Source organism: Drosophila navojoa, chromosome 2 (genome assembly GCF_054131105.1).
Source record: "Drosophila navojoa isolate 15081-1374.11 chromosome 2, UAZ_NAV_1.0, whole genome shotgun sequence".
NCBI lineage: Eukaryota > Metazoa > Arthropoda > Insecta > Diptera > Drosophilidae > Drosophila > Drosophila navojoa.
In genome coordinates this window covers 9,538,395-9,560,714 of record NC_142890.1, presented here as the reverse complement: position 1 = coordinate 9,560,714, position 22,320 = coordinate 9,538,395, and the positions used below count along the sequence as shown (strand labels likewise).

The 22,320-nt window shown below is 44.1% G+C and overlaps 7 protein-coding genes across 11 annotated transcripts in view; 3 read left to right on the top strand and 4 right to left on the bottom strand.

The window, feature by feature from the left end:
* The window catches only part of gukh (NHS actin remodeling regulator GUK-holder), a 42,287-nt gene extending 33,221 nt beyond the window's left edge, over positions 1-9,066 (top strand). Inside the window, exons 5-6 of one of the 3 annotated variants that reach the window (XM_018111511.3) lie at positions 1,709-4,524; positions 7,422-9,066. In XM_018111511.3, the coding sequence (XP_017967000.1) occupies positions 1,709-4,524; positions 7,422-8,545 (3,940 nt within the window). In that variant the 3' untranslated portion in view covers positions 8,546-9,066. Of the gene's footprint in view, positions 1-1,708; positions 7,044-7,421 lie in introns of those variants that run through there. The other 2 variants (XM_018111526.3, XM_089265549.1) reach the window with 2 other exon arrangements.
* LOC108658887 (WD repeat-containing protein 91) lies at positions 9,015-10,472 on the bottom strand. The gene is made up of 3 exons (XM_018111543.3): positions 10,003-10,472; positions 9,806-9,946; positions 9,015-9,743 (listed from the first exon to the last, which is right to left on the bottom strand). The coding sequence occupies exons 1-3, from the start codon at positions 10,244-10,246 to the stop codon at positions 9,172-9,174; spliced, it is 957 nt and encodes a 318-aa protein (XP_017967032.1). The 5' UTR covers positions 10,247-10,472; the 3' UTR covers positions 9,015-9,171.
* Positions 10,473-10,586: 114 nt separating this feature from the next.
* Smg6 (Smg6 nonsense mediated mRNA decay factor) lies at positions 10,587-14,815 on the top strand. The gene is made up of 10 exons (XM_089265551.1): positions 10,587-10,951; positions 11,057-11,457; positions 11,509-11,955; positions 12,022-12,392; positions 12,452-12,591; positions 12,647-12,782; positions 12,843-12,938; positions 13,003-13,818; positions 13,879-14,015; positions 14,076-14,815. The coding sequence occupies exons 1-10, from the start codon at positions 10,789-10,791 to the stop codon at positions 14,216-14,218; spliced, it is 2,850 nt and encodes a 949-aa protein (XP_089121677.1). The 5' UTR covers positions 10,587-10,788; the 3' UTR covers positions 14,219-14,815.
* Hr96 (Nuclear hormone receptor HR96) lies at positions 14,681-18,456 on the bottom strand. The gene is made up of 5 exons (XM_018111540.3): positions 17,437-18,456; positions 16,362-17,377; positions 15,508-15,717; positions 15,231-15,443; positions 14,681-15,174 (listed from the first exon to the last, which is right to left on the bottom strand). The coding sequence occupies exons 1-5, from the start codon at positions 18,122-18,124 to the stop codon at positions 14,974-14,976; spliced, it is 2,328 nt and encodes a 775-aa protein (XP_017967029.1). The 5' UTR covers positions 18,125-18,456; the 3' UTR covers positions 14,681-14,973.
* Positions 18,457-18,604: 148 nt separating this feature from the next.
* Positions 18,605-19,081, top strand: EMC6 (ER membrane protein complex subunit 6). Its single transcript, XM_018111547.3, has 2 exons — positions 18,605-18,737; positions 18,799-19,081. Exons 1-2 carry the CDS (start codon positions 18,605-18,607, stop codon positions 19,005-19,007), a joined length of 342 nt encoding a protein of 113 aa, XP_017967036.1. The 3' UTR covers positions 19,008-19,081.
* A 7-nt stretch (positions 19,082-19,088) lies between these two features.
* beta4GalT7 (beta-1,4-galactosyltransferase 7) lies at positions 19,089-20,299 on the bottom strand. The gene is made up of 3 exons (XM_018111544.3): positions 20,053-20,299; positions 19,409-19,991; positions 19,089-19,355 (listed from the first exon to the last, which is right to left on the bottom strand). Exons 1-3 carry the CDS (start codon positions 20,153-20,155, stop codon positions 19,106-19,108), a joined length of 936 nt encoding a protein of 311 aa, XP_017967033.1. The 5' UTR covers positions 20,156-20,299; the 3' UTR covers positions 19,089-19,105.
* A 301-nt stretch (positions 20,300-20,600) lies between these two features.
* The window catches only part of tnc (tenectin), a 41,657-nt gene continuing 39,937 nt past the window's right edge, over positions 20,601-22,320 (bottom strand). For all 3 annotated transcript variants that reach the window (XM_089265546.1, XM_089265548.1, XM_089265547.1), the window contains exon 8: positions 20,601-22,280. In XM_089265546.1, coding sequence (XP_089121672.1) covers positions 22,178-22,280 — 103 coding nt within the window. In that variant the 3' untranslated portion in view covers positions 20,601-22,177. The remainder of the gene's footprint in view (positions 22,281-22,320) is intronic.

The window sequence follows — 22,320 nt, the reverse complement described above, 5'->3', positions numbered from 1 at the left end:
ACCACCCACACACAGAAATTGTTTCGCCAACTGCCTTGGCAACATTGTTGCCAGCTGCCATGTTGCGCAGGCCCAGCAACATGTTAGCTGCAGCCCACACTCAAACTCTCGGCCTGCGCGCATCATCAGCATAAATCAGGCGTGGAGCCACGTTCTCTCCTGAGGATTTCTGCCAACCAGTCAAAAACCAACAGCAACAACAATTCGTATTAGGTTATGCTCTTTTTATTTTAGTTTTTTTTCCTTACTTGTTCAGTGGATTTGGCTGACGCCTTTTGCTTAAAAGTTTCATAAATCTTATTTGTTTTGTTGGCGTCGTCTGCCCACAAAACCCACGAGCGAAGCCTGCGACGTTGTCGTCATTCCGTTTGACTGCGTTTCATATGCAACATGAAACTGCACACACACACACACACACACACACAGCACATACATATATATGTGTGTGTGCTATATATGCCAATGCTGTTCAATATCTGTGCGATCAGCAGTAAATATGCAAAGCAAACTAAATTCGAACTCAACTGAACCCAATTACCCGTCAAACTGTGAATTGCGAGGGCAGCTCAAAGTGTTTTCGCATATAGAAACGACAAATTAAATAATGATTTTCTGTTGGAATATTAAATAGTTAGAGAATGATTGGAAATTATACAGTTTAAAGTATATACCAAAACAACTCTGAATTCTTTAAATATCATAAATATATTTACGATTTATTTTCTCAATTCTCAGTTCTTCAATTCTTAATTAAACAAAATAAATTGCGTTCTGTTGCTTGATCTAAGTTATTTTTAGAACCGACCTCTGAAAAGCTCAAATTTCCTATTATATGGTGCATTGCATAAAGGAAATGTCTTCGTATTCAAGATGACCTGCTAGCAAATCCATTGCGCAGCGTTAAATGAAGATTTTCATTTTTGGGTTGAAACTATAGAAAATTGAATGAAAAGCATTGCTTATCGGCATAATTAGCGTTGCATAGCGTGTGTTTGTGTATGTGTGTGTGTATGTATGTGTTCCCTATGTCGTCAATAAGTGCATGCAGCAGCTGCCCCACAAACGAAATGAAAACTTCAGTCTGGAGGCACTCAAAAATGTAGATGTTGTAATCGCTCTTAATAATCAACAGAAAGCAACAACAACAACAACAGCAACAGCAACAAAAAGAAAAGCAGCAAAAGAAAATGTTTGCTTGGAAATTCAACTTTGAACTGTGCCATTAATTAATCTACATTTTCCGAGAGCACGCTGTGCGCGTAAGTGTGTGTGTGCGTGTGTGTGTGTGTGTGTGTATCTCAAAACTCATGTTCGTTCTGTAATAAAAATGATAATGTATCTGAAATAAAGCAGAAACCGAAAATATAAAACGCAAATTGATTTCGGAAAATTCTTTTGGGGCGCGCACCTCACAATAATTTTTATAGATTGGCAAACGATTTTTCTCACTCTAGCTGTCTCTTTCGACTTCTCTATCTCTCTCTCTCTCTCTCTCTCTTCTCCTCTCTGTTTCTGCTCATCTGTTTGGGCATAAATTCTAACCAAATATCGCACACATCTTCATCAAGTCTTATGAATTAGCTAACCATAAACCAAACATATATATATATTTTCTTTTTATGTTTCCCCCACAACAACAACAACCACACAACAACTACAACAAACAACAAAATATGCACAAAAAATAATTTCCCCCCAATCGCCACAGCAATGCGGAATCGAAGAATCCATCAAATGCCACCTCGCCAGCGCCCGCTGCTGCTGCGGATGCCACAAAGAAATCTAAGAAATTCGGACGCAGCAAATCCAGCGACCTCTTAAAAAAGGAATCTGTTGCCTTGCCCTACGACAAGGGGAAGAGCACATTGACCCGACTGAACTCGCTGAAGCAATGGGGCCGCAATCGCTTCAAGTTTATGCACCGCAATGGCGAGCTGAGCGGCGTCGGCGAGTCCAGCCAGCTGGACACCAGCGGGTGCAGTTCGCAGAACAGCTCCACGGAGAAAGCAGAGCCGAGCAGCCACTGCTCGACGGCCGCTCCGGGCGCCGTGTCCAAGTCGAAGCGCGATGCCACCACGCGGGACATTGACGACGAGTGCGTGGTGCACGATCTGATTGCGCAGAAGAGTGAATCTCGGTTTTCGCACGAACGAAAACCCTCGTATTCCTCATCCGAGAAGAGCATGAGCATGTCCAGCAGCGGCCAGCTGCGCGGCAAGCTGCAGCTGTCCTCGCTGGCGGCGGCGCACGTCAAGATGCGAGAGACGGCCACGCTGAACAGGCAGCGGCGCAATGGGTTGCATCGCCTGGATGCGGCCGGCAAGGAGGAGCAGCCGCACTCGTCCAGCGGCAACTGGAGCGCCAGCTCAGAGTCGGGACGCGCCTCCATTGGCAGCGAGATAACCATGCAGCCCAAGTCGAGCGCCTCGAACACCTCGCTGAACGTGTCCAGCTTCCAGCCGTGCAGCAGCAGCGGTCCGCCCTCGTCCATGCTGAGCCGGCGACGCTTCCTGAACACATCCGCCTCGAGCAGCGTCACCAGCGAGGGCACCGCCACGCCGGAGCTGCAGGGCGATGCGGGCAGCTATCCGAATCATCTGGACGATGAGACGAGCTCGGCCTATAGCTGCGATACCGAAGGCTACTACACGTCCTTTCACATGGACAGCGGGCTGCGCACCCTTAAGGAGGAGGAGCCGCCAATGACGCCGCTGCAGCAGAGCCTGCACACGAGCAGCTACTCCTTTGGCAGCCAGTCCAATCAGACGGTGCTCAATGCGGAGAACGAATATGAGCTGTATGGGCGCGGGTCCACGTCGACCACCACCAGCTCGGCGGGCACTGTGTGCACCACCCTGATGAATGGGGCCGTCTGCACCGGGCCGGATGTGCCCGAGCGCAGCAGCTCGCTGGGCAAGCACAGCCAGAGCCACAGCAACAGCGCCAGCAGCAGCACCCTGGAGCGTAGCTACAGCAGCAGCACCATTGGCAGCACCTTGGAGCGCACCGGCACCATCAAGCGCAATGTGAAGCAATCGAGTAAGTCCGAGGATGGAGGGCAGCAGCACACTAAACACATGGACGACGGTCAGCAGGAGCAGCAGCAGCAGCAGCGCTCGGCTCTGCCTGTGCCTGGGGATCTTGAGCACTCTGAGTGCTCGGATCTGGAGGGCGTGGAGCGCATTGAGCGCATCAAACAGAAGACAGCGCTGAATGCCAAGCGCATTCCCTCCATGTGCATCATAACGCCCACGACCAGCGACGACGATGAGCTGCAGTCGCAGGATGCGGATGCCGAACGCACGCTGACCAGCCTGCAGCTGGACGTGGACAGCGAATTGGATGTGCCCGAGCAGCTGACGCCCACCAATGCACACAGCCGGGACAGCAGGGACAGCAAAGACCACAACCTCAACGAGCTGAAGCAGACGCCGACGAAAGCTTTTGGCAGCATGCTGGAAAAGCTCCGCGTGGCTTTGCCAGCCATCAAACGGTCGCCCGGCAAAAGCTCGCCCGCCAAGCCAGCCTCGGCGAGCGCCGTGAATGACGATAAGCTTTACGATTTGGCTGGCGAGTATGTGACCATAGCGGACATTAGCAACAACAACAACAACCATCACAACATCAACAACAACAGGCGAGAGAATCGCGCCAAAAGCAACCTCGCCATCTACTATTCCAATGACATAGTTCGCAAGCCGAGCGAGCAGCAACCCTCGGAATACGTTTCGCTCAACGAGCTGCCACAGCATTTGCGTCGGCATGCAGCAGGCAGCGGCAGTAGCAAGAGCGAAGCCTGCGCACAGGCAACAGAGACAGCTGCTGCTGCTGCTGCTGCTGCTGCAACCCCTGCTGACGCCGCTGCTGCCACCCCGTCGACTGGTGTGGCCTGCAGCGGGCTGGAGAGCGGCGTGCCCATGTATGCTGAGATCAGCGAGTTGCGCGAGGAGAAGTCGCTCATCTCGCCGAGCGGCGCTCAGCGTCGGGTGCGCACAACGGCCGAGGGTCGCATCATATACGATTCGGATAGCTTGAAGCGGCGCAAGGGAGCGCACACCACCTTCGCACCTGGGCCGTACGTGAAGGAAACCGAAAGTGCGTTGCTCAGTGCAATGCGAGACGTCACGGGTGAAAGTGCAACGGTAACAGCAGCGGGCACAGGACTATCAACGACAGCAGCCACAAAGAGCGCCAAATTATTGTTATTAAGCGGCAGCGGCATTGCGGCCAATCGCAAAGTGGCCAATGTGCGTCCCATATTAGCCAAATCGCCGCTCAGCAAGACGACTGCCGCCAGCGGCACTATGACGGCCGCCTATCAGCCAGGCAACAGCAGCTACCAGGACCAGAAGCAGTTGCTGGCCAACAATACGAATCCGTTTTACGAGACTATTGCACCGGCTGCGCCGGCTGGAATGATGATGCCGTCGCCATCGAGCAAATCGAATTCATCGACGGGCTCCACGGCCACCAGCTCCTCGTCATCGACGGCGACAACGGCGTCAGTTAGTTCCGTGGAAGAAGGTAAGGCAACAACGACAACAACAACGACACAACTACAACAACAACAACAATTACTGTCAGAGCAACAGCAGCTACAACAGCAACGACAACAACAGCAACAACAATTAAATTCTAGCTGCAATAACTTAAACGCTTTGTTAGACCCAAACCTTGCCATTGTAAATAATACGCTACTACACTCTACTACCACAACAACAACAACACCAACTCTTAACATCAACAACAAGAGTCAAACAAATTTGTTGCTCAGCAAGTCAAAATTCGCATCAATGAGCAGCATTTCAAGTGTACAGCCAAGTCCCCCCACAGAGTGTGGCACGCAAGTGAGGGTTGCTGTTGCCACAGCAACTAACCCCCAATTCAGCCCCCAACTGGCAACGGCGTCCCCACCACCGCCACAGCTGCCGCCCCGAATGAAAGTAAATGGGAAAACTGCCAGCCGAGCAGGGGCCGTTGCAATGCCCACACCCGCTGTGCCGACATTATCGATTGACCCAATTGCTGAAACGCAGTTTTCCATTTCGAATGCAACTGACATCTGCTCCAGCTCCACGCCTACGCCCACGCCCACGCCCACGGCCACTGAGAGCAAAAGCCGCTCTGTGGCGCTGAAGCGCAACAACAGCTATAGGCTGGCCAACGATGAGCTGAAGCTGGAGATGAATAAGGAAAACTATTTGCAGGCAGCATCGGCCAACAGTGCATTGCCCCCCATGTTGCATGCAACAAGTTCGCTCAAGTTGCGCAACCTGAGCAACTTGCAGCTGGTTGCAAAGGCAACCAATTCAGGCAGCCCAGTCGAACGCAAAATCGCCAAATCCTTCGAGCGCCTGGTCGATGAGTTCTCCCTGTCGACCACTTGCATTGACTCCTCCTATTTGAAGAACAAGTCGCTCGAGAACTTTGATGACTCAACCGCATTTCATGTGGCAGACGGCGACGTGCAGCCAGACAATGGCAAAGGCCAGGCCAGCGACTCGGACTCCGATGAGGAGGATGAGTCGGGGGCAGAGCCGCACATGCCCACGCCACACAGCAGATACCACAGGTCTTTTGTGGAGAGTGTCTTGCTGCGACCCTTCAGAATAATCAAGCCCAACGAGGATAACGGCGCTCGACGCCAACGCCTCTTGCAAAAGTTTGAGGTAACGGAAATCTGGTAAAGCGCAGCGGCTCATTAACTTGTCTTTAACTTGACCTTTAGTTAGAAAATAGCTGCAACAGTAGCAGCTGCAACAGCAGCAGCAACAACAGTTGCAGTCTCTCTTCATGCAGCTGGAAACCATTCCACGCCAGCCTCCGCTCTGCCGCACGCTCTCAAGTGGGCGTCTTGAGCAAACAGTACAAAGTAATTGTCTATCTTGGCTGGGGTCTGGCATCCTTTCTGTTAGTCTCTTAGTCAGCACACACACACAGCCAAGTCTTTGTTTCGTACGTGTTCAATGGGCTAGTGTTGCCAGAAGCGAGTTCCTAATGCCATTCATTGGCATTTGGCTGTAGGTTCAATGTGCCCAAGCTCACTCCATTCAGCTTATGAGCAGACCTCACAGAGTTAGCCAGGAGTTTGTCTTCTGTAACGGCTCTTGCCACACGCTAGCCGAAGCCAATTTATCAAGTGCATGGTGATTGCTAGCGTTGCCAGATCGTTGCAAAAAGAGTCAATTCGAATGCTTAACTTCCCTTTCAGCTGTACACTTGAAATGCGAGCTATTTTATATATACAACTAAAGTTTGTTAATATCATAATTTTATTCCTAATATTTATGTACATTTTATGCCGTTTTTAAATTTAAAGATTTTGCACAAATTTTGATTTGTTTAACTAACTGTTTGCCTTCACTTAACCATCACCTGTAATTAAGTGTTATGTATGTATGTGTGTGTACTTAAACTATATGTTTCTTCTTTATTTTTTTGTCAACTAATGTCAATTCCTAACTGTAACTAATTATAATATTTAAGCTGATTTGTTTGATAAAGTTTTTTGCACCGTTTATGTTTTGTTAAAAGAAAAAATTAAATTAATATAAATAATTATCACCTGTATGCATTAAGTTGATAAAATGAACACAAATTAAGACGCTAATTTTTTAAGATACGAAATTTAAAATTTGAAAATTGAATTTTTTGTTTGTTTATGAATCCAATTAACAAGCGTGCAGAAAACTTCTATTGCATAACTTTGATTGTTTATGTATGTATGTGTGTATATATGTATTGTGTAGTAGTAGTTGTTTTTTGCACCTTGCCCAACTAACGAGAATTATAACTGTTTGTAGTTGATTGGCTAAATTTTTAAAAAATTAGCGCCTAATTTGCAAACGTTAAGTTAAACACCTTAAGTACGACATACTTAGCTAAGTAGAGCTCCTAGGTTCAATCACATTCCATGCAAAAACTAAACCCACCGATCGTAAGTAATGCAAAAATAAAAATAAAATTGAAAAAAAAAAAGAAAACTGAAAGCAAAAGAAAAATAGAAACTCGCATCAATCATTGGCATTGTGTAGCAAAGAAAATTGATTCATTCACTGCATAAAACGGGCATGGTTATACCATAGACACTGCACCGCACCACACCCACCAAACACCCACCCAACCCACCATCATGCAACGCATCCATTGCACCACTTGTACATACATATACACACTCGCTCCTTGGGACAAGCCAGACAGGCAGGTAAAGGCGGCCCACAGGTACGTACGGTTTGTCCTTGCTTGAATGCTTTTATCAATTGAGTTATCTGCCTCCTTTTACCGGGTAAATGCACTTAAAGAGAAAACAAAAAGAACCAACAACAAAAAACAAAACGCCTACTAAAACAGCTAATGCAATTCTGTGCAAAATTACATGAACTTCCATTAAAGAATTTTGTTTGACCTTTTGTTTTCCGTAGGGTATCAACGTTTCTCTAATATCTATGAGCAAGTGCAGCCCGCACAGTTGAATACACAGGCCGGCGATGCCACGCCCTTTCAGCGCAATGCGCCCGTTTATTGGACGCTACAGAGCCGACGCAGCCAGCCAAAGCCTTTGTCCAGCGGCAACGCCACATGCCGGGATGATCTCTATGCCACGCCCATACGACGTGCCGATCGTGCAGCACGTGCAGCTGCCGCAACAGGCGCCGGAACCGCCACACCCGGAAATGCTTCATCAACGCCTAATGGCCGCAACAACATGTCGCCCATTGTGCCTGGAAATGGCAACGGCGTCTTCCTGACCTCAACGCCCACGCGGTCAGAGACGGGCGCCACGGAGAATGTGCCGCCCATGAAGCAGCCGTCACGCAACTGGAACGACGATGCGCCGGAGCGACTGAACACATGTGCGGATCGCATTGGTCAGAGCAAGACGACGCTGATGGACTTCAAGAAGCTGTTGCTGGCCAAATCAGCCAAGACGAGCCCCGTGCAGCGCAAGGTGTCTGCCGTGGAGTTGCTGAAGAAGACCTCGGCGCCGACGAGCACTGCCAATGGGGCGGGACAGAAGACGGCGACTGCGACGCCTGGTGCGTCGAAGCCAACGCTGAACTCCAGCTTAAAGCTGCTCGATCTGAGCGGCTCGCCAAAGACCTTTGCCAATCGCAGAATGTTGCGCCAGGGCCAATTCGGTTCGCCCTCCAAGACTTTTGTGCCGAAAATACGCGGACCCAATGCGGCGGTCGCGTCCGTTGTGCCACGCACGGATATCATGTCAACCACAATACCGGAGGCCAACAGTGATGAGGATCACTCCAATAACAGCGGCGGCTCGCGGGCCGGCTCCGAGGCGGATGAGACGGCGGCGTGCACCGTAGCCAACAGCAATAGTCCCAGCTCCGTGGCCGTCTCCAGTTTCGATCTGAAGCGGAATTTCTTTTTGCAAACCGAGGAGAATAACTTTATGCGGGGCGAGCTGAAGCCCAACTTTGGCAGGAACGGCGGCGCCTCGGCTGCAGTAGTTGGAGCAATCAATGCAGAAACCAATAAATATGCGAGTGCGCCCACATCACTGCCAGCTTTTGAGACGGCGCTCTAAGGAATTGGGGACAGCAAATTCGGGTCAAACCTGTCGCTGTTGTCCGTCGAGGGAAGGGGGAGATGGAAAATGGGAAATGACCGTAATCATATACATATACATACATATGCATACATACATAATTACATAGGAACATACGTACATTTATACATATTCCATAAGCAAACGTAAATCTAAATAAGCAATCGCACTTGGCGCTTCGCCCACTTCCCCTCAGCACCAATATATGGACGCTGGAAAAAAAGCATTTACTTATATAATATATATTAAAGGGAACGCATCTAATGTTCCAAGTCAAAATCGATGCTACTTTATGCAAAATTATACAGCTTATACAGATATCTAGATATAAATATACTTATTGAATGAATGCTATATATACAATGATATCCCTTATACAGTAAATTGTATTTTTTTAAAATGTGCCGCTTGTATAGATCAAAGTATTTTATACACGACTCGTCAGATATTTATTTGTAATTTTACGTTATTTATTGCAATTAAATAATACCTTACATGCATTTGCTCTTTACTTTGTACGTCTATTCGATTAGGAGGAAGCGCAAATAAATAAAATATTTAACAAAATCAAAAACTTTCCCACTGCTTATTCATTTAAAACTAAACTAAATCCAACTTCGGCCCACGCTACCGGATCTATGCTTGCTGGACGATTTGTCCCCGCCATTATCCTTGCGTGACAGCACCGGGGAGCTACCGGACCCAATGTTTCGTATGAGCAATTTAAGTCCCCGTGCCTGCCCCTCGCTGGCTTGGCCCACAATATTCGCCTCAGAGGCAATGATGCAAAAGTCATCAACTATGTGACCCGGTGGACTGATGTCAAAGGGCAAGATGTCGCTTAGGCTCTGTTGATGTCGGCACGTGTTCCGACGACGAGTGCTGCCCTCGCCGCCGCTCAGATTCTGTGAGCTAGATGCGCTGGCCAGCTGCTGTTGCTGCTGCTGTTGTTCCTGCTGCAGCTGCAGCAGACGGGCGCGCAGTCGGGTGTTGTCGTCCTGCAGACGCTGCATGTACGCAGCCTCCTGCTCGGCTCGCACAAACGTTGGCTGTGGCAGGCACTGGTAGACAGTGGTCAGAAAGTTACGCAGTGACAGCAGCAGCGTGTCCTGCCACTGCTTGGTAAAGTAGAGGGCGAATATGGGTGACTCCTCGGCATTCTTACAGAATGAGAAGACTGGAAAGAAAGTTCATTTTAAATGGAACTTTGGAAGCCAAAACAAAAGTTGATTTTCTTACAGAACCAGTCCTTCCATTCACTTTGCTGCTGCAGCTCGCTGGCCAATTTATTGAAGAACTCTGAAATTTTGTCTGGTTTATTGTTACTGTACGCCGACACCAGATAGTACTTTAGCAGGCTATTTTCCAACTTCTTGACGGCTACAAATCAAATAAAATATTAAAAATCAACATGTATGAAGATTATTGAGGCTTACCAGTGGCATATGTGTGATCCAGCTTACTGAACAGGTTGTTCTCCAAGTGCAACCAAAGTGCGCGGAGCGCCTTGAGATCCGACGATTGCACAGCAGCATTAAAATGTTCTATTAAACGCTCGGCACGAAAATGTTGATCCTTTTCGTTTCGCTGCTCCACATCCAGAGCTTTCAGTGTATTTGAATACCCCCGAAAAACTAGATACTCTCGCAGCATGCTGTCTATATAAGCAACCTGAGCCATTATATTTATTTACACAGAATATATCAAAGTAGCACTCAGAAATATTTATTAAGAACAGAAAAGTAGCTCTTTAACATCCGTGTTTATGATTCAATTCGCCGTGGATCTAAATTTTCTGTATGATAAGTCTGAGGTGAAAAAGAAGCTCATACGGTGAACTCGCCGCAAAGTATTTCGCTACGCTGGTCACACTATTCAGGGTAGATTTTCGGTTTAATATACTATTTTAAAAAATAAAAACTCATGTATTGTAGGCTATAAAACAACAAATATTTGTAGCTTCAATATTCTATTGAAAATTGCTTAGGGGGATGCTATGGCGGCGCTGAACGGTACCAGCATCTGCTGTTGATAGACTGCATTTCTATCGATAGCTAAATACCATATGTAATTTATATTTGCAACCTGGTCACACTGAGAGTTGTGTAGATACTTCTGCGTAATACTTGTGATAGTGATATTTTGATTAGCAAAAACAAAGGCCAATCACGTTAAAAGAACCAAGACGGAATAAATGCAGCTGGAAAAGCAACATTTAAAATATGAGTCGAAAGGGAACAAAAGATCAAAATGATATATCGCTAATCATTGGGACTCTACCGAAACGGCTACAGAACAAATTCGCTGCAAGCTGTAGTCACAACAGCCACGCAGCAGAGGATGCTGAAAATGCGGAACCAACTCCACCAGCCATTACAAGGCCAGGTATTTTTGAGACATGACTCACTCTTAAGCGCACAATAATTATCTGTCAATTTTTGTTCATTGTGTGTTTGTATCTGTGTTTGCGCCGCCATCTTTTATATTCAGTTCAAATATTGTGCAAGCCAAAGAAAAATGCTGGGAATACTTCAAGAGAGGTACCCGCACCCGTTTTGGATACCAGCGGGGGCAGCAGCATCAGCTTGGAAAGAAAATCGACTGATGTGGGAATTCCTGGCATACTGCGGGTAAATGCCAGTCCTTCATCAATAATAGCTACATCGAATGCAGACAGCATGAGAGCTGGGCATGGAACAACACGTAGGCGCAACCGTACGCATTCTGCGCGGATGAACGATCAAACGCCGTTGTCGCCACTGTCACGCGTACGTCTTACCACCGACCATCCGATTTGGTTTGAGCAGCTTCTAAACATGCCGAATGCAAAGATCATTGTGCAATTGTACGATCAACTAATGGTCCTACAGCAACGCAATCTTATTCTCATCGTAAGTGCTAGTAATCGAGTGAAGGATTAATAATAATTGCATTGATTTTAGAACTGGAAGAACTTTTGCTGCTTACACGCACAGCTGCAGGAGGCCTTTTCCTGCTTGTTGCTGGATCAGCTTAAATTCGTGTGTGAGCACAAAGTAGATGCATTCTTCTGGAAGTTGCTTTTCTATAATGTGCGGCAGTATCTAAAGCGACAACATACTGATACTGCACAAACTCACACTTTATTGCTTATTGATCGAAGTATAAAGTTTTATCGAACGCTTTTTGACAAGATTATGAAGAAGTACATCTCGGCACGACGTGAAAGCGCCGTCAAGGTAGTGGCTCAACGTCTACTCATCTGTTTAGGCGACTTGAGCCGCTATCGCGCCAACCAGATGCAATCAACGGACTTTGCAGAGGCGTCCAAATACTATCAGCGTGCGCAGGAGCTTATTCCTGGCAATGGAGCACCATACAATCAACTGGCTATCATAGCCATTTATATAGTATGTATTTAAGTTATTTTGATTGAATTTATGTACTGAACATTATTTCTAACATTTGTTGTACAGCACAAGCATTTCGATGCTGTGTATTATTATATGCGCAGCCTTTTGTCAGCAAATGCTATACAATCAGCCAAGGAGAGCCTTCTCGATTTGTTCGATGATATACGCCGAAAATATGAGGAAACCGAGATGAAGCAGTCGCCAATGCATTGCGCGCCAAGCAAGTCGAAGAAGTCGAAGCAAATGCGTACTGAGATATGGATCTATCCAGATGGTATTAGACGCCTACATAGAACCGATTTTAAAAACAAGGCTAAAAACAAACTAGCAACATCGGAAGTAAGCCGCTATGATGCAATGCCACCCCAAGAATTGCTGGCACGCGTTGTGTCAGTGTATTTGTATTTAGTCGGAAAGCTTTTTACAGCCACTGAGTAAGCAATGTAAATTGATACAACCCAACGTCTATTATAATTGAATTATTTTGTTTCAGTATTGAGTGCATGTACCAGCAGCTGGGTAAGCTGCAGATTCAACTCAGTTCGGCTTTGAAGTATGACAATCTATTGTCGAGCAAAATTTTGAAAATTGTAGCACTAAACGTGTTTGTTGTAGAACATAACAAGATCAAAGGTAAATACAGATGCAATATGTTACATCATTTTGAATTACAATTGTATAATTCTAGCTGATCGTCGAGAGATGCGTTATCATAGCTTCAACTTTGCCAATACACTTTTTGGTGTTGTGCTTAGTCGGGCCAACCAATTGCTTACCAGCCTCACGGGCGAATCAATCGATCTACAATGCATCACAGATGAAGAGTATGTGTTGTTAGTGCTCTTGTTGTATATGTTCTTGTATTAACTATCGTCATTTTGCAGATTAGCACACATCAATATTTATTTGAAGTTTGTGAAGATCTACACACAGTGGCTGAGCATTAATACGAATCTTTGGGAACCTGTGCGCTCAGAGGAGTAAGTCGAAAGCAATTAGCATAGTTTTATAGTTTTGTAATACAATTCTATTTAATTTCACTAGCCACTCATTCATCGACTGTTGGGCGGAGCTACAAATTCTATTTGATCGCCTTGAAATTATCTACAGCAAAGTGGATAAGGACACCGATGGCAAAGTGGACAATGTTGTGTTGGATGAAGATATATTGTTGAGCGGCTTCGCACCATTAGGTGGGGATATTGCTGCCAGAGATGGTGCCCAACGTGGCTCCGAGCGAGTACAGTTTGTTGAACGCATTTGGAAAATATTGCAGTTCCAGAAGACTTACATAGAGCATCAAGAGTCACTGCAGCAACCCATAAATTCGAACTTTACAGTTGAGGATTTAAACACAGCGATGCAAGTGGCACTCAATAACTTTGACAGCTGTGTTGCATCCACAGCTACGGAGAATTCCACTTCAGAGCCAAATATAGAGGAAGTAGACTCGCATCACTCCATAAGTCCAGACTCAGATGTGTCCCAGCTCTGTAAATTGAAAAAGGAGCTCGAGGCAAAGGCCAAAGTTAAGCAGATTTGCAACAGCAAGCTAGAGCAAATTCTAAAATTGGTCGATACCAAATTGTACATTGAGGTGCGACCGCGTTACCTGTTACCGGATACCAATTGCTTTATCGATTGTCTGGAGGATATTGAAAAGCTATCGATGGAATACAAGCGCTATACTATTATCATACCACTGACTGTGGTAAAAGAGCTGGATGGACTATCTAAGGGCGTCAAATTGGATTCGTATCGTAGTTCCAAACAAACACAACGCATTCATCATTTTGATGAAGTATCATCGCGCGCCAAAAAGTCACTGGAGTTTATAAGATCAGCCAAACATAATGTTAAGTAAGGCAATTAGCTTTAAATTATCATAAGAGCGCCTTTAATGATATTCTTTTATTCTAGATGTGCTACAACGAAAGGATCTGTTATAAATGCTTCGTTATTTGCACTCGTTGAGGAAGAATATGTTTCCAATGATGATAAAATTCTCGCAACCGCAGTTGCTGTTTCAAAGAATGCCAGCTCAGAGCAATGCCGAGGTATATCCCCTCATTTATTCTCATAATAGTTATGATTTATAAAGAAATATCTACTTACAGATGGTAAATGTTTCATTCAAACCGAACTGGTGCTCATCACCACCGATAGAAATTTGCGCGTTAAGGCTTTGGCCCGCAACCTTGCTGTTAGCGCCTTAGATGAGTTTTTGCAATGGGCTAACGACTGCCGCGAATCAACCTGAGCGTCAATTGCGAAACCGAGAGGCAATTGCTAAATCGTTCTGACAATTACCGGTTCATCCGCCTGGCACATGCTTGCTGTGAAGAGCGAACGTGTTCTATCAACATTACCATCATTAGACATTTGACTATGTATGCTACGGCCAAGAGCCGTAGCACACGTAAAATTGGGACGCGGTCTAGCGTTTGAAGTCGGTCTAGCATCGATTTCTGCTGGTTCTGCGATTAGTACGCGTGAAGTTTATGCCATACGATTTGAGAAATTTGGTTAGCGGACATATCAAACAAAAATTTTATTTTATATTTGTGACTGCGTTTAAACAAAAAATAAAATTTGAATGGTTGTTTCATTGAATATCTTTTTCTTATATGCGGGATAACGGTTGCTAATTAGTTAATATTGCAATAAGCGTTTGTGGGACTGGCAGACTTGAAAAAAAAGCTCACAGCTGTTGCGCATTCAGTTTTGTTTTCCCCACTTCAAGTGGTTGTGTGGTTTTAAATATAGTTTATTGAAAACTAATTAAAAGGTGTACATGTTATATTTCGCTATGCTTTTTGTACCTAAATATACTCTCTTTGATGTAGAAATATAAAAACTATGTTTTATATGCAAATCTAATAATCACATTCGATTTAAATCTAACTTTTAAAGCGAAAAACAAAAACAATTGTAGCTGATAGACTATAGAAACAACAACAACAGCAGCCCAGCGATTATTCTATGTGGCATTTGATGCTCAATTCCAAAGTTGTCTCAATGATTTTTCAAATCAAATATTTCACGTAATAAAGGTTCCACCTGGGAAGGGTTCACATTCAGATATACGTTTATGATGAATTTATTCAGACGTTCCACATCTGAAATCTTTTGTATCAATCGAATAAACGCGTTCTTTGCCTCACAGCCAGGATAAACGCTTTCCAAGTATCTTCTCAGAAGATAATAATAGGAATTCTGAAAATACGATCAATCAATATTATTTGCATTTAGTGAGTAAGCGCACAATTTACTTGGTCCAGCCTAATGGCATCCTTGTGAATAAGACGCGCTCGCGCCGGTGTAAAGAGAACAATGGCACACATTATGAGAATAATGTTTTCATCCATACGCCATTTTTCATCAAATGTGCTAATGAACTTTAGATGCTCTTCGTAGACATTCCCTTTGGCAAACTTTAGTAAATCGGTACGTATGTTTGCCATATTCTCTTTGGTGTGCGGCACCTGTATAAGGAATATTTTCCATAATTAACAAACATACTTATATGGAAGGCAAAATGTCACTTACTTTCCAAGCACCTCGATCGTTGTCATATATCATCACTGAACGCATTATCATCATTTCGGTGCAGCCGCCTTTGAGCAAAGCCACCTGATCCTCTTGGCACATGTCCCGGAATGCACTGATCTTTTTGGCCATCTTAATGAGGCGCTTGATGGCCACTGCCGTTAGATTGATAAGCTGTAACAGCTTTGGACTTTGTCGCGCATCGTCGGGCTATGGGGTGAATGGGGTTGAATGTAAATTAAAATGATAACATTAATTATCACATCAATCGCGCTTGTCTATAAACTATGATTCAATATTGAGAGCCGGCGCATTCGCTTATCAGAGCGTAGAACACCTGCGAGCTCTACATTTTTCGAAATATATCAGTTTTCCTAATTAACAGCACAAAATGTGCTAATCGAAACGGAACACCAGAGGTAAACAGTCAATACAATGGCCATAAAGGCTACCAGTCAGCCAAAACATGAAATTGGTTTTGCCTCTCCGGCCACTGGGGGTTATTTATGTGCGCCTGCTATGACTGGTGATAGTACGTTTCGTGATAGTACCGTTGGAATGATTGCGTGAGACTGATAAAGATATCAACCGCCTGTAGTGCATATTGCTGATATCCATAAGTGTCTGGCCTAGCTCAGCAACAGGTGCGTGTATTTCATAGCGACATTGCCTAATGTTTTTTGTTTACATTGAGCATGGTGTGCGTGCTGGGCACACAGAAACTGTCAGATGCACTGACTCATGCGCCAGGTGCTAACTGTCTATCGCCTTTGGCTGCGCCCGATTAGATAAGCAAGCGTGCAGGTGTGAGTGTAAATTTGGATTTTTGCTAAAAATATGGAGTAGGCGGTCACCTTAATACGCTCGTCGTTAATCATCAAGGCACTGAGATCTTCATCAACTGGATCGTAGAGGGCCTCACTGGCCAAGCGCAGCTCGCGCAGCTTCATCTGCTCAGCCTCGTTCAGGTCGCGCTCCATAAAGATGCTCGACGGAGCGCAAATTGGTTGCTGGTGCTGCAGATGCTGCTGCGTGCCTTTGCAGCCACCATACGTCTGCTCCTGACTCATGTAGGATGATGGCATGCCGCCAGCAGCATGATACATTTCATCTTTGATGCGTGAAGGGGGGGTTTGCAAGCTGTTAAACGCCTGATACTCCAGACGTATGACTTCCGATAGCACCGACTCAATGGAGTTAATGCTGACGCTTCCGTCCATGCTGAACTCATCACTAAAGCTGGGCTGATTAAAGCCCTTTACATCGAACTCTGGCGAATTGGCTATGTAGGGCAAAGAATGACTACCCGATGTGCTGGGCAGTTCGTCTGGCATATAGTTCGTACTGGGTGACTGATAGTGCAAGTCAATTGGGATATTACTGGTTGGGCTAGCAATGCTGCTTAATGGCGAGGTGACCCCGGCTTCTCCCGTGTTTATGCTACTTATGCTCCCTGATGGACTGCCATGCAGCATGGTCTGTATGACAGTGTCCACGCGCCCTGCTTGCGACTGTTTGTCACACTGCGGATATTGACCCATATCCTGCTCCTCACTATTCAAGACATTGTTGTCAGCATCGCCATGTGTGGGCTTCCGGTCAGTTTCTGTTGTCGTGTTTGTGCCATTGAAGATACGATTTAACATTTTAAGAGCCTCAGCCGGTGTGTTCATAAATTTGTTCATTATGTCAATGGCATTCTCCGGCGATTTCATGAGGTTTTGCATAAACTCTACTACATCTTTCGGGGAATCGACAATCTTAGAAATTATTTCAAGGCCATCTGTCGGTGAACTCATAAATTTGGTAAATACTGTTAACGCATTGAAAGGCGAGTTCATTATTTTGCTTATGATTTTCAGTGCGTCACCTGCAAAAGTAAGACGATTAATACATTATAAATACCTTTTGGAGCACAAGTATATTTACCAGGATAATCGATCAAATGTGATACAAGTTTTAAGGCATCTTTTTGTGATTCAATGATCTTCTCCATAACGGAGATAGATTCCTTTTGGGTACGCATTAGCCTGTTTATGGCCTGACAAGCGCGATCTGGGTCAGCTACTATCTCATCAACTAGTTGATCGGCTGTCATCAACAGGGGGTTAGTTTCTGCACGCCGATCAGTCGGAGGTCTGCTTGTGGTTGAGCTAGCTGGTCCCATAGGCCTGCCATTGGCCTCACTGTCGGGCGAGCCGCAGCTTTGGGAGTCTTGTGAGCCACCATACATGTCCACATTAGAGCTGCTATCGGCAACAGCACCGGCTACCTTGTTGTCATCGGCATCTGCGTCTGCATCGGATCCTCCGTGCTCCATCATACGACGTTTGGCACGATTGTTTTCTATTTTTCGACGCTTGATTAGTTTGTCCTCCTCGGACATAATGTTTTCGCTTTTCATTCCAATATCTAGACATTTTTTCAGACGGCACTTCTGGCAGAAACGGCGGGTAACCACGGTAATCTCGCAGTTCTGATTAAATGGGCAGGTGAACTGCTTTTTAGCCAGCGCATTGCGCCTAAAGAATGCCTTGCAGCTTTCGCAAGTAACGGCATTGAAATTATACCCCAACGCCTTGTCGCCGCACACGGCACAGTTCTTAGGGGGTGACATATCGCCGAGCCCTACCTCTGCCTCTGTTTCTGCTTCTGTCTCCCCAGCTTTCAATTAGAATTGTGATTGATTTTTTAATTGCTCTGCTTTGTTGTGGGCTGGCCGCGAAAACTTGCTTAGCTTTTAACGATACTTCCTTTTTGTAGCACTTATGGTTGTTCTTGGTCCTCAAACATTTTCCTCTTTAAACCTCTCGTTTAATTACACATTTCGCCCCGCGATTTCAACACGTATAAATTAGTAAGTTTCGTTATCACCACATATTTTAATTAATCGGGCCCTCTTCTGTTGTTCTCGCACCGTGTTTGTGAAAGAACCATTCTCCGACTGAGACGACACAAAACTATCGATACACCTCATCTCAGCTGTGAATTGGATGTGTTCAACGTGACTGGCAAAATTTCATTCATTAGCTGTGACTGCCTAAAACTCTAGCAAATAATTATATTTTTCGTGTGCTGAAAGAAAAAATTGAATAAAATGAATCGCGTGAAAACACGGACTTCAAAAACCGGCGAAATTGTTGCGTACAGTGAGGGCGCCATTCGCAACAATATATCTGCGGTCGAGTATTGCCGTACGTCAATGGCTGCAATCTCCGGCTGCGCTGCTGGTAAATTGATTAATTTAAATTAGCTATTGACTGTCGTTGGTAACCCACATTTCCTTTATAGGCATCTTGGGACTGAGCGGAACCCTTGGATTCCTCTTTTACTTTTTGTCTGTTTTCGTGCTCTGGCTGCTGGTGCTAGTCAAGTCGGGCACACAGTGGCGCAAGTATTTTATTAATCGCAAAAACCTACTGACGAACCAATTCATGGGCGGCCTTTGCACCTACGTGCTCTTCTGGACATTCTTGTATGGCATGGTTCACGTGTACTAACAAACGGTGAATTATCTCCATGCGAATAGACAAATAAACATAGCTTAAGATTCGGATAGGCAAAATGGACAAAACATGGCATTTTCTTCTATTTATAACTAAGTTTGTACGACGGAAGCAGCTGCTGCTGTCCCGGAGCAGTCGCACCAAGGCGTTTTATTTACATCACAATCAAGTAATATATTAAGAACTGTTATGTTTATCCCATCGATCGACATATCATGTACCTTAAGGATTTTGTAGTTGACATTATTCAGACCCGTGTTGTGATCCCTCTTTCGTGTCATCTCCTTTTGGTTAAAGCACTTTTGTGTGTCCCGTTTGCGATGGTGGCGATTGTGTATATGCCTAAAAGAAAAAATCTGTTAATGCTATTGGAGATCCACACCTAGTGATACTACCTAAAAGTATCATTGACGCCAGTCTTAATGTTTTGGGGGCGCGTGACCTGCAAGCCAGCGTCCCGAATTCGCACAAAAAATTCGTCGTCCTCTAATCCCCAGCCCCAGTATTGGTTAGACATTCCGTTCATTTGAGTAAAGTGCTCACGACGCACTAACAGAATGCCACCAACAAAGTTGTCGTAGTGGTATTTTGGATGCAATTTGGGCCCGGCGATATGCAGCGGCCCCAAGCTACTGGGGTACTCATATAATAAGTCTTGGTTGAGTGGCAGTAAATCCACATCATGCATGGCAATATAGTCGTAGACATCGCTAGTGAAATGAAATCCAACATTGATAAGTGAAGCTCTATTGAATCGGAATCTGTCCACTTGATTCAGTACAAATATATGGTGCTCCACGCCCTGTTTACGTAAAAACTTTGTCAAATGCGGCACGAATTGAAGTAACTCTTCGAACCGGTCACGAAATGGCACCAAAATGGCCATTTTATGCCCTGATTGAGGGCTGATTATATTCTTGCTCAGCTGCTCGCCTCCACTAAAGCTACTTAACGGGTTCTTAAGCGGGCATATGCAATCTAAAATGAAAAAAAAAATATGCCACTGTGTATTTATAGACATTTATTATTAACCTTTTACCTGAGCTGAGCGGCATAAAACTGAGCACCGCAATGCCTCCAAGACAAAAGGACAGGCCGCACACAAACAGCCAGTTTATTGTTGATATGTTGGCCATCTTCATTTAGCTTACTCTAATACTAAGTGTTGATCTATGTGTTTTAACTACGTCACGCCATGTAAAAAGAATATTTCGCTTTAGCACCTGAAGTGCAGGCTGCAGATCAAATTAGCTTAGCAGCTGTTTTTGTCTGCTTTTGGTGATGACACTTTGTGCGATAACAGGTACAGTTACTTGATAAGTGCTATCGATAAGACGTTTGCCGGCTAAATATGTTTAAATATGAAATTTCAAGTGGAGGATCCGTTATAGGTATTTATTTAATACAGTCTGCATGGGTTAATGATCTGAGCCAATCTAGATTCAAAAAGATTGGCAACTAAAATTGTAAAAAATTTAGTGAACTTATCAACTCAACCTTTGATAAGAGAAAGTTAAGAGCATTAACAAACAATTTATAGACAAACTATTAAGCAGTTTTTCCATCAGGTATTAACACGCTCATCTCTACATTTCAATAAAAAGCGTTTTATTTATTTATAAGATTACAAAGAAAGCTTGCATATAAATTACGATAATTATGGAAACACAAGAGCTGTTCTTAAAAGACATATAAAATAAATAAGTTCTACATTAAAATTTATTTATTTATTTTTATAGTTAAATACTTAAAAACTGTAACTATATTTAGAGATTATATAAATCTAATTGTTGTTCATATTTATTGTGTGTGGTTTAATAACGCTTCGAATATTCAGCGTATCTCTAAAGCTCAAGCGACTGAAATATTTGATATTTGTAAATTGATGTTACACGATTTAAATTAATACCAACGCGGAATGTTGATATCCTACAAAATATAGTTTACAAAATTATTGACTACTTCAATATCTACGGTTTTAGTGCACTTTTCAATCAGTCGAGCAATAGCTATAGCCTACAGTTGATTCGATTGCTTGTTATAGTGTCCATTGTCAGTTGACTTTTAAAAAAACTCTAGGTTAATTACTTTTCTTTTGTTTCCTACCACAGATGGATTTGTGCGTGGGTAGCGCAAATGCATTGACATCAACTTTAAATTCAATCCATTAAAAACTATGCAATTCGTAGTTCGTTTGTAAAATTGCTATAAAAACTAGTTTCGTTCGTTTGTTCATTTTACACATATTGTATATAAAAGTATAAAAGCATGGGAAAGTTCATAGAAGATATATGTATATATATGTTTGTCATTATCTCAACTCAATTGAACTGATCTAATTTGATCTTATTTTGCGCATGTTTTAGGCGGATTTCGTTGCTCTTACAACAAAAGAAGACTAGAAGCAACAATTATACACAAAAAATAATAATGTTTAAAATAAGATGACTAAAATACTATAAAAGCGCATTGAAGGAAAGTATTGCTATTTAAAAACAAATAAAAAGAATCGGCTTGTCCATAGTCAAAACGTCGGGGCTTCGTAAAGTCATTGATTGGGATACCAAATGTTCTGTTCTAGGTTTTGAGAGTCTCCTGAAAGCTATTGCATTTTCTATGGGACCACAAAGAACAACTTTACAAGGCGCATCGTACGATGCTATGGTTGGCTATATATGGGGTTCTTTCAAAATATATAAGTAATTCATTTTTAGTGAGCGCGTTCTAAATTAATTGCACCTATACTATGTATACAGTACAATATCACTGGTTGCTTCGTCACGTAACCTATTCCGAAACAAATTGAAAATCAATTGAAAAAAGTGCGAATATCTAATGGCAAATCTAAAGTTACAAATTTTCTCATTCGATCTGATATTATTTGAATCTAATCAAGTGGGGTCGCAATATTTTCACCAGTTTTGGCACCTTAGTTTTTTTTTTTGTGTGTGTGTGTTTTTTTTTTGGTTTTTATATGTTTTGTTTTGTATCTGTTGCTATTTCGGAGTCTATTATTTCTATTTTCTGGTTGTTCCTTCAAAAAACGTGAGGAATGCAGCTCTGTGGGTGCAATTTGGGCTGTTTGTTCATCTGTGCTTCTGATTGTTTAGTTTGCAGTGCTTAAAAATTAGTTAAAACTATTTTTAGTGTGCATGGCTGGTGGTTCATCTTTTACGGCCAGTCGTAGCTGATGCCATCATTTGGGCCGTTGTTGGATTCGGGACACAGCGCTGTGGGTCGCACTTCATCTGGCCATCGCCGCCGCAGCTGAAATTTGAAATAAGAATCAATTATCACAGTTTCATTG

Coding starts and splice junctions, on each gene's coding strand:
- beta4GalT7 (XM_018111544.3), bottom strand. CDS start 20,155: ATGAAGATGGCCAACATATCAACAATAAACTGGCTGTTTGTGTGCGGC. Junction 19,992..20,052: donor TTTTATGCCGCTCAGCTCAG/GTAAAAGGTTAA, acceptor TTTTCATTTTAG/ATTGCATATGCCCGCTTAAG. Junction 19,356..19,408: donor GGCGTCAATGATACTTTTAG/GTAGTATCACTA, acceptor TTTTTCTTTTAG/GCATATACACAATCGCCACC.
- Smg6 (XM_089265551.1), top strand. CDS start 10,789: ATGAGTCGAAAGGGAACAAAAGATCAAAATGATATATCGCTAATCATT. Junction 10,952..11,056: donor ACCAGCCATTACAAGGCCAG/GTATTTTTGAGA, acceptor TTTTATATTCAG/TTCAAATATTGTGCAAGCCA. Junction 14,016..14,075: donor CAGCTCAGAGCAATGCCGAG/GTATATCCCCTC, acceptor ATCTACTTACAG/ATGGTAAATGTTTCATTCAA.
- Hr96 (XM_018111540.3), bottom strand. CDS start 18,124: ATGTCACCCCCTAAGAACTGTGCCGTGTGCGGCGACAAGGCGTTGGGG. Junction 17,378..17,436: donor ACATTTGATCGATTATCCTG/GTAAATATACTT, acceptor TTACTTTTGCAG/GTGACGCACTGAAAATCATA. Junction 15,444..15,507: donor ACGATCGAGGTGCTTGGAAA/GTAAGTGACATT, acceptor TTCCTTATACAG/GTGCCGCACACCAAAGAGAA.
- EMC6 (XM_018111547.3), top strand. CDS start 18,605: ATGAATCGCGTGAAAACACGGACTTCAAAAACCGGCGAAATTGTTGCG. Junction 18,738..18,798: donor AATCTCCGGCTGCGCTGCTG/GTAAATTGATTA, acceptor TTTCCTTTATAG/GCATCTTGGGACTGAGCGGA.
- LOC108658887 (XM_018111543.3), bottom strand. CDS start 10,246: ATGGCTCAGGTTGCTTATATAGACAGCATGCTGCGAGAGTATCTAGTT. Junction 9,947..10,002: donor GGATCACACATATGCCACTG/GTAAGCCTCAAT, acceptor TTTGATTTGTAG/CCGTCAAGAAGTTGGAAAAT. Junction 9,744..9,805: donor TGAATGGAAGGACTGGTTCT/GTAAGAAAATCA, acceptor CTTTCTTTCCAG/TCTTCTCATTCTGTAAGAAT.